The 10,629-nt window shown below is 44.2% G+C and overlaps 1 protein-coding gene across 1 annotated transcript in view; it reads left to right on the top strand.

Annotated features, from left to right (window-relative positions):
* The first annotated feature begins 5,570 nt into the window (after positions 1-5,570).
* The window catches only part of LOC124608606 (G-protein coupled receptor Mth2-like), a 247,523-nt gene continuing 242,464 nt past the window's right edge, over positions 5,571-10,629 (top strand). The window contains exon 1 of the mRNA XM_047140000.1: positions 5,571-5,699. Coding sequence (XP_046995956.1) covers positions 5,663-5,699 — 37 coding nt within the window. The 5' untranslated portion in view covers positions 5,571-5,662. The remainder of the gene's footprint in view (positions 5,700-10,629) is intronic.

Genomic DNA, 10,629 nt, shown 5'->3' with positions numbered 1-10,629 from the left:
ATGCCAACGGTTGACGACGATGTCGCCAGGCATCATTTCTGTCAGTTTCACGGACGGGAAAAAAAACGCATCATCAGAAAGGAATTGTGCGACATAAACGAAAGTTGGTAGGCGTGTTTCTACATCTGAAAGATGCTGTCTTTTCAAATTTCGCGCCAGTCGCATAAGAGTGGCGCTAGTAGCGCCACTATGAGGACACAAATCAGTTTTGCTTTGCGTACAAACTGTATAGTCGTGTGCGATATTTACCTTTGAGACTGAACATGCTGAGTTGACGTTAGTCAAGAATGCCTTTAAGGCGACAAACGGCTAGTCCCGGCGGAGGTTCGAGTCCTCCCCTGGGCATGGGTGTGTGTGTTTGTCTTTAGGATAATTTAGTTTAAGTAGTGTGTAAGCTAGGGAACTGATGACCTTAGCAGTTAAGTCCCATAAGATTTCACACACATTTGAACATTTTTTTAAGGCGACAAAGACGCCATTATCAGTACCCCTCTGAGTTCGAACGAGGTCTTGTAATAGGGCTGCGAGAAGTCCTTCTGTGATATTGCAGAAAGACTTGGCAGGAATGTAGCCACAGCACATTATTGCTGGCAGTGGTGGTCACGAGAATGTACGGTCACAAGAAGATGGGGGTAAAGACGGCCACGTGACACTACGGAGAGGTAAGACCACTATGTTTGGCATATGGCTCTGGCACATGGTACGGTATCTCCAGCAGCAATTTGAGCAGCCGTTGGCACCACAGTGACAACGAATTGTTCCAAATCGGTTATTTCAGGGACAGCTCCGAGCCAGAAGTGCTATTGCGTGCATTCTAAAGTCCCCAAATCACCGCCATTTGCGACTTCAGTGGTGTCAGGCGAGAGCTCACTGAAGGGAACGGTGGAGGTTTGTTGTGTTTTCTGATGAAAGCCGGTTATGCCTCGGTGCCAGTGACGGCCGCCTGTTAGTTAGAAGGAGACTTGCAATTAACCTCTCTGTGTGCTGGACTTACTGGATCTAAATTTTCCCGCAGGATTCCATGAGAACAGCGCCGTGTTTTTATCAACGATTCGCAAGTGAGCTTCCGCCTTCCATTCGCCTACACAAATATTGATTTTAGGTATTCTGTCCATTTCATATAGCTTCTACTACTGCCTCTAAGGTTTGGACGTTGTGACGAATTAAAGATGTTTCCTTCAAATCTTGTAACTGAATGTTACCTGACGCTTTCTCTTTATGAGATAGCATGTCAAAAGTGTGCTGCAAAATTCAATGCGATGGAGAACACAACAAGCAAAAAAATCTAGTTGCTTCCAAGGACACTCCCCTCCCAGCAGAGGAAGATGTAGGCAGCACAAGGCTTGAGAGCATCCCAACGAACTTGAACCCACTGGAAAAGAAATTTCTCTGCGTGAGCTGGGACTAGCTCTCACAATAGCTGCAGTTTATTCAAATAAGATGACAGAGAACACATGTTCTAGATCCACCTCCCTGTGCCCGCATGTAGTGCTGTCCGCTGAAGTAGCAGTTTATTTACTAACAGTACACGTGCGTGACGCAAGGATAGAGAGAGATTTTAAATCAGGACACTAAGACTTGGCATGGGTACAGCTACGCTGGGGCACCCTACACCGCAGCAGTCGGCAGTCATCGCTGGTGGTCACCGTGTGGGGCAGCCCCGCTGCGCGTAACCTACAATTACATCGAAAGACTTAACTACCGCCCAGTAACGCTACAGCTCCCCATGTTTTTGTCAAAGTGGTTGCGACTGTAATAATAGAAATTGAGTCCGCTTTGATGCAAAACACCTTGTTATTCGTTTATTGCTCTATTACCCCAAACTAGTTTCGGCGACAAATATCACCATCATCAGTGGAGTTTTTTAATCTAAAACATGCAGAAAATGGCATGGTTGTACAAACACAGTAAAACATTATTAAATTTTTAAAATTCGTCTTTTGAAATATAGTTTTCTATTGATATTTTCATACTACCTTATTTATTCTATGTTACAGCAAGTTTTAAGCAATAAACATACAATAAATAAGGTAGTATGAAAATATCAATAGAAAACTATATTTCAAAAGACGAATTGTAAAAATGTAATAATGTTTTACTGCGTTTCTACAACCATGACATTTTCTGCATGTTTTAGATTTAAAAAAACCACTGATGATGGTGATATTTGTCGCCGAAACTAGTTTGGGATAATAAAGCAATAAACGAATAACAAGGTGTTTTGCATCAAGGAAGACTCAATTTCTGATATTACTGTTTTTCTATGCAAACACGGACCAAATGGAAGAGTTCCAAGATAATATTATTGTGGTTGCGGCTATTAAGCTACATCAGGTGCTAGTCAGTTCCTACGAATAACATAGCCGGCTGGTTAGTGATTGCTTGCGAGATTGGCCGTCTTTCTACGCTCTACGAATTTCTACGTTTGTAATATCGTCATGTTACATTTTAATAATTTGGTCATCGTCCGCTCAGAAATACTTTTGAAAATGGGAGTGGAAGGGGTGCGCGTAAAACCTGGTAAGCAAGTAGGCCTCACCTACCGAACGAAAGAGAGTGGCATTGGTCTTGTTCATGCATTTTTCTATTTCCAGATATACTTGGTTTAGTCTGTAACAGCGCGGGAAGTACGTCGATATGAGTGTGTTTTCGTTGCAGTCTAAAACTGCGATGAGCTGCGCTAATATCTTTCACAATACTGCTTTAATACTGCATTCGTCTCCAGCAGGGTGAACATCGATTTTCGAGACCTTAGTCGTGAGTGGCTCTCGCAAAATTAACCATGTATGGATTAAATTGATCGTCATAACGCATGATGCTGAGTCATTTCTTTACCACTACATAGTAAATAAATTAGAATTCTAAATATTGCAGCTGCAAGAGAATAAGCTGAAAGAGAAACTACCCATACACTCTTTTGCCAGGTACCTGCTAGAAAGGAAGTGCAACATTGTTGTCAGAGCATAGCTCTCTGCTTTCCTTGGAAACTAATGCTATTTTTGTTGTCGGAACCCGTTTTAGAACCACATGTCATCAGCAGCAATCGATAGGTAAAAATTAGATGACCATAAATTACAAAATAAGAAGTAAAAATTCGAAGCGAGTCAGTTTGGTCAAATGTGCGTGAATTGCTAAGGGACCAAACTGGTGAGCTCATCGGTCCCTAGACTTACACGCCCCTTAAACTAACGAATGCTAAGAACAACACAAACACCCATGCCCGAGGGAGGACTTGAACATCCGGCGGGAGGGGCCGCGCAATCCGTGACATGACGCTTCAAACCGCTCGGCCACTTAGAGCGGCTGTCAGTTTGGTAACATATGACCGATTGTAGAGTAGTTACTAGTATCAAGGGCACAGAACATTCAGATATGAACTTCTCAGAATAGTAAATGTTATACTATGAAATATTTCATTAATCGCAAGTGAATGACTCAGAGAATGGTTTGAAAATGGATAAATACGTTCGAAACTAGTCACCATTAACTCAACATAACTTTTCACTCCCCGATGTTTAATCTTGGATGACTCTTACCTTCTGGGTATTTTATCTTTGTGGTAATAACGGGGTTGTTGTTAACGGGTTGCGTTTCTCAGATAGACGCTCTACTAAAGGTATCTTATTTTATACTTCTCGCGTTACATATCAATGATATTTACTACATTTACTAAGGTTCTTTATGCCACAGTGCTTCATCCTCTGCACTCTCCAACCTAATGCTCTGCCCCTTATTGTTTGTAGACTACTTCCCCTCTTCATGGGGTTAGATTCTGTGACTCCGAACGTTGGAGGCGTCTGCGTGCGCTAATCCATGTGACACTACTCTAAGTACTTTCGGTTTAGTTTTACTTTTATTGGCCTTTCTTAATTTTGTAATTGTATAGATTACAAGGATGCTTTCCTTCCTATCCTGTGAAAATATCATAAACTAACAGCTGATTGCAGTTTTATTCAAGTTCAATTTACCACGAGTTTCAGTGGCTGTAGCGGCCGTTGTTGTAAAGCTGAATATTCTATAAACATCTTTTCGGAAATCATTAGACAGACAACTGTCGATTCGCCTCCCGAATCTTACTCAGCTAGCTTGTCTGTCCTTACTGACATGAGATGCTGCTCTCTAACCTCCCTATGTTCAGATCATCATCTCAGACAGAGAAGAGATACGATAGGCACTCTGGTAGCTCTTACTAAACATATATATGTAAACTTGATTATTTTCATGCTGCGATACCTCCTCAAATTTCTCATAATCAACATCGTATAATTTTCTGATGGGCATGGCTCAGTCTTATCTTGGTACACGTGTATCTCGAGTTGTTTCCCTTCGAAGCACCACACGGCGCAGTGATAACATACTTACACACGCACTACTTACTGTCTGCCTACGGCGTCTGTTGCGCGTAGTAACCAGACGTTAAAACAGTCACACCCCACTGTTAGGCACGATAAAATTAGTCTACTAACGGCTGCGGTAACTAAAACCTACGACTACGCTTCTTAATAGGACCAGAAGAATCCTCCAGTACTCTAAAGACCATAAGTTCATTGTCAGCACTGATTGTCCTAACAATGTACTGCAACCAAGCTTTTTTTGTAGTCAAACAACTTGTATGCTCTCTGGCATCTCGAGGCATCATGTTATTCTCTAATGTGGCACTTCCACAATATTTGAATACTGGATTGCCAGAATAGGCTGCTCCACTTTATGTTGAGGCCTAATAGACACTGTTCAGCTTTTGGCTTTGTACCTTGAACCCATCATTTATTTCAAGTTGTCATGTGTCATTACTACTCACAGGCAACAGTGAGATTGGTCAAATGACTCTATATGGTTCCAGAGACCTTTCAAAGTCCCGAACATCTGTGATGTATACATATGCTGACTGAAGCGGTGAATGAAAAATTGTACCAAGGCTAGAAACCGAAGTCGGGTTACCCTCTCACTAGGCAGATGTGGTGACCGCTATGTCATCTTGGCACTGTTGCTTTCACAACTGCACGTACTACCCTAGCACGCTTCCCTCCTCAATCCAAAAACTCACATTCACGCCTCAGCCCATTTCGTATCCCCCCTAAGCTTGGGATCGTTCGATGCTGTGGTGAAATTCCATTAGAGTTGGAGAGCCTCTGCTGTGCTGTTCGAGTTTAGGGGGAATACCAAGTGGACTGAGGCGTGAATGGAAATTTGGATTGAGGAAGGAGGCGTGCCAGGGTAGTCCGTGCATTTGAGCGAAGCCACTGTGTCGGCGTGGCATGTGGTAAGCGCATCTGCCCAGCGAGCGGGAACCCGGGTTCGAATTCCGGTCTTAGTGCAAATTTTCATTCGTCACTACAGTCTGCATGCAAGCATCAGTGAGATAGGTGGTGGTCAGTGACACAGCAGGTGCTGTGTGGTGTGAACTTGACGGAGGTCACGTTGCCGAGAGATATCGCGGCGCGATAGCGATCGGTAAACACAGCTGCACTATCTGGCGCCTCGGTGGTCGCATCGGCGGCCGGCACGGCCTCGTCCCCTTTCACGGCGCTCTCCGCCAGCCCGGTGCCTGGTGGGAGTCGCCGCCAGCTGGCTCTGCCGCTGTGGCCGCCGGCGCCACCGCAGATTCTCGCGGGCCTTCCTCGCGGTCGCACGTCCCGCTCTACTGCAGCTCACCGGCCTGCGCATGCGCTGTCTGCTTCTGCTCCTCGTCACGGCGGCGGGTGAGTTGACGGCACCTCTCGCGGCCACGCGGCGCCTTATCCGCTGTTGTTTACGTCGTATTGTTCGAGGAGGGCGGTCGATGAAACCTGTGGATTATCTGTGGTCTGTTTCCGTCCTTTGGTTCCGATACGTCGTGGCCATTTCTGCTGAGCCCTCGCCAGCGATCAATAATATTGTGCAATATTACTGAGGTTCTCTTAGACTGCTCAGTAATATTCTGCAATTTCGTCATTCCGATTGCTGGACGATAAAGATGCTGCTGCTGTGATAATTGCTCTAATTTGTTCCAAGCTGAAAAAAAGGTGTATGGAAAATTAGATTCAAGGAGCGTTAAAGATAACTCACGAAAACGTCTTGAGAGAATCGCGGTAGGTCGATAAAGTATAAGATTATCGTAAGATTTTATGTGTTAATGGTCCAACACCCGATGTATTACTTAAAATAGTTGCCCCATACATTGGCACCTTCCCCTCCCCACCCCTTTCCCAGAGTACGTGGTCTTAATTCACTACTCCCAGTTCTCATACACTTCTAGAAGAGATTTCTAGTGATTCTGCTAAACCTCTCGCTTTGTCGAATGTAGCACATGACTGATCGCAGCGAGACAAAACTAGGCTTTAGCAACAGCTCCACAATTGTTTGTTTGTTAGTTTTAAGTTTCAAAGTAATCTACTTATAACAAATACTGAACGGATAATAATCATTCTCCATAGCATTTAGTTCCTTTGGAGAGACATTTCGAAACTGACCATCTCATTTACATAAAAAACGACCAATTTTAGAGGCTTGCCTCATTCTCTCCTCCTTGAGTACATTTCTGCGGACGCCTGTATTCCCATGATCAAAACAAAATAGAACAATGAGACGGCATTCCACCAACTCAGCGCTTATCTATTACGCTACGGTACCTTGCTACTGGCAGTTCTTTCGAAGACTTGAAATCTGTAACTTTAGTTCCACATTGCAGTATTTGAGACATACTTATGGAAACGCGCCAAGCAATAATACTAGCACTAAAGCAATTACACGATCATGTATAGGGTGTTACAAAAAGGTACGGCCAAACTTTCAGGAAACATTCTTCACACACAAAGAAAGAAAATATGTTGTGTGGACATGTGTCCGGAAACGCTTACTTTCCATGTTAGAGCTCATTTTATTACTTCTCTTCAAATCATACTAATCATGGACTGGAAACACACAGCAACAGAACGTACCAGCGTGACTTCAAACACTTTGTTACAGGAAATGTGCAAAATGTCCTACGTTAGCGAGGATACATGCAACCACCCTCCGTCGCATGGAATCCCTGATGCGCTGATGCAGCCCTGGAGAATGGCGTATTGTATTACAGCCGTCCACAATACGAGCACGAAGAGACTCTACATTTGGTACCGGGGTTGCGTAGACAAGAGCTTTCAAATGCCCCCATAAATGAAAGTCAATAGGGTTGAGGTCAGGAGAGCGTGGAGGCCATGGAATTGGTCCGCCTCTACCAATCCATCGGTCACCGAATCTGTTGTTGAGAAGCGTACGAACACTTCGACTGAAATGTGCAGGGGCTCCATCGTGCATGAACCACATGTAGTGCCTGCACACGCTGTACATGGTACGGAAACAACTGGTTCTCCCGTAGCACTCTCCATACAGTGACGTGGTCAACGTTACCTTGTACAGCAGGAGCTTCTCTGACGCTGACATTAGGGATATCGTCAACTGCACGAAGAATTGCCTCGTCCATTGCAGGTGTCCTCGTCGTTCTAGGTCTTCCCCAGTCGCGAGTCATAGGCTGGAATGTTCCGTGCTCCCTAAAACGCCGATCAATTGCTTCGAACGTCTTCCTGTCGGGACACCTTCGTTCTGGAAATCTGTCTCGATACAAACGTACCTCGCCACGGCTATTGCCCCGTGCTAATCCATACATCAAATGGGCATCTGCCAACTCCGCATTTGTAAACATTGCACTGACTGCAAAGAAAAGATTGTGCAAGAACGGGACCAACGACGACTGAAGAGGGTCGTTCAACGTGACAGAAATACAACCCTTCTGCAAATTGCTGCAGATTTCAATGCTGGGCCATTGACAAGTGTCAGCGTGCGAACCATTCAACGAAACATCATTGATAAGAGCTTTCGTAGTTGAAGGCCCACTCGTGTACCCTTGATGACTACACGACACAAAGCTTTACGCTTCGCCTGGGCCCGTCAACACCGACATTGGACGGTTGATGGCCGGCCGGTGTGCCCGAGCGCTTCTAGGCGGTTTAGTCCGGAACAGCGCTGCTGCTACGGTCGCAAGTTCGAATCCTGCCTCGGGCATGGATGTGTGTGATGTCCTTAGGTTAGTTACGTTTAAGTAGTTCTAAGTCTAGGGGACTGATGACCTCAGATGTTAAGCCCCATAGTGCTTAGAGCCTTTTGAACCATTTGAACTGTTGATGACTGGAAATACGTTGCCTGGTCGGACGAGTCTCGTTTCATATTGTATCGACCGGATGGACGTGTACTGGTATAGAGACAACCTCATAAATCCATGGACCCTGCACGTCAGCAGGAGACTATTCAAGCTGATGGGGGCTCTGTAATGGTGTGGTGCGTGAGCAGTTGGAGTGATATGGGGCCCTGATACGTCTAAATACTACAGACAGGTGACACGTACGTAAGCATCCTGTCTGATCATGTGCACGCATTCATGTTATTGTGCTTTCCGTTGGACTTGGGCAACTGCAGCAGGACAGTGCGACACTCCACACGTCCAGAATTGCTTCGGAGTGGCTCCAGGAACACACTTCAGAGTTTAAACAATTCCGCTGGCCATCACACTCTCCACACACGAACATTATTGAGCATATCTGGGATGCCTTGTAACGTGCTGTTCAGAAGAGATCTCCGCTTCCTCGTACTCTTACAGATTTGTGGACAGCCGTGCAAGATTCATGGTGTCAGTCCCTCGAGCACTACTTCAAACTTTAGTAGAATCAATACCACCTCGCGTTGTGGCACTTCTGCGTGCCCTCGGGGGCCCTACACGATATTAGGCAGGTGTACCTTTTTCTTTGGCTCTTCAGTGTGTATACAGTCCCATCCAAAGCATGGCGTACGAGTACTTCGAGAAAAGTCAGCTATATTCTGAGCTTCACTGAAGTGCATGTCTCTGATGGGCTGAGCCACGATGTAAAGTCGTGACACATTTACATTTTTCACTATCTAACAAGAGTTTCTTCCAATTATTTGCATGTTATTAACAAGATCATCTAAAATTAAATTTTTTTGTGTTGTAGGTACAAGTGAAATTTTAAATGATGATTAAGTACAGAGGTGGCAGATACGTAGTTTCGTGATAGGTGAAAGAGGATAAGTAGGGTGCAGTTAGGTCAACAATGTCTGCCAACAATGATGCCGCAGGATGACTACAAGTCGAAGTGTGTTCCCCTACAAAAAGTATAGTTGCTGTGAGCTAACAATAAAAAAATCAGAGTTGTCTATGGCATGAAAATACCGTCCTATATAGCACATTGCGAACAGCTCTAATACCTCCTCAACACTTCTCGCTAGGTATGAGAATTCAAAGGAGCAAATATATAATATGTATCTGCACGGTTCATACTTTTATCTACATAATTCTAAAGCTAGTTGTCCGTTTGTGACTGCAACCGAGAGTTGAAAAGAGTTTATTTGCCTTGCTTACAAATCTAAATCAATCCCCTGGAGTCTCTTGGATTTCTAGAGCTGGTACAATAATTACATGTATTGTGGACATTGAGTATTTTAGTGAACTTTAGTCTTAATGCAGTGGTTAATAAGGAGTTATGTGAAATAAATTTTCTGAAAGTGAAACATAAAATTTAAGCAGGGGCGTCTTGTGATACGATACTTTTTAAATTTTATTGCGAAGCTCTCCACAAACAAACAAAAAGTGTCTAGCTAGTCGTGTTGAATGTGAAACCAAAACTATCGGTCCAATGGAGCTACGTGTCTATCGTTTTGTAAACGTGGGCTAAAGGGAGGAAACAACCATGTGCCAGCAGACTGGCCTTTCCATTCCGAATATGTTTTTAGAGAAACAGGGCGACTCACATTAGTTACTGTTATCACTGTTTTCCGTTTCTCTAAGTTTACCCACTACAGTTAAAACAATACTCTTAAACGGTATTAGTTCCTGCAATATGTCACACTGCTCTTACCATTTTCGTAATGTGATTAGCTAGAAACTTGGTTCGATATCTTGATTGGGGGGGGGGGGGGGGGGAGGAATATTGTGTCCACGTTTGGCACGGTTGTACTGAAAAGAAATATTTCGTGACATCTTGCGCTCATGTGCAACACGAGAGCGCTCTGAGACATTGCTTTTTCTTCCGCTGAGGGTAACACTTTATGTGGTACCAGTAACCTAATCTGCACACCCCAGTTCCTCAGAATTTCCTTCACAGCTGTTCCAACACTTCAGATACGTCGAATCAATCTTTAATTTATTACTTCTTCTGTACCATTCTTCGCTAATTTGCAAGCTAGCGCAAAGATTTAACGCAGTGGCTACTCTGCCAAATGATACCTTGGCGCATGTTTGATGCCGAAAAGTGTAGGCCCGAATAACATTCAAGACTACATTGAAAATAAACTATGAACGTTATCAGCCAGCAGATAGCGATGAACGTGCACGAGCGCGTGTGTATGAGCAAGCATGCACGATGGTCTCAAGGAAAATTAGAAACTGGAGTCGCGTCTGCATGAGGTCTCGCATAGTTTTGATCGCCACAGCACTGTGCTTGATCATCATCTCAGTAAATTACATGGCACTTTATGTGCCTAATGAAGCTTAATGTAGAATTCATCTTTGCAGTTCGCCACACGTACATGTTATATTTACCTGTCAATAAATAACGTTTGAAGTGCTCAAGCAGAACTTGGTTGCACATATATTCAGTATAT

This window comes from Schistocerca americana, chromosome 1, assembly GCF_021461395.2.
Source record: "Schistocerca americana isolate TAMUIC-IGC-003095 chromosome 1, iqSchAmer2.1, whole genome shotgun sequence".
In the NCBI taxonomy this organism is placed as follows: domain Eukaryota; kingdom Metazoa; phylum Arthropoda; class Insecta; order Orthoptera; family Acrididae; genus Schistocerca; species Schistocerca americana.
The sequence above is the reverse complement of the archived record's forward strand: the minus strand, read 5'-3'. Positions and strand labels throughout refer to the sequence as shown.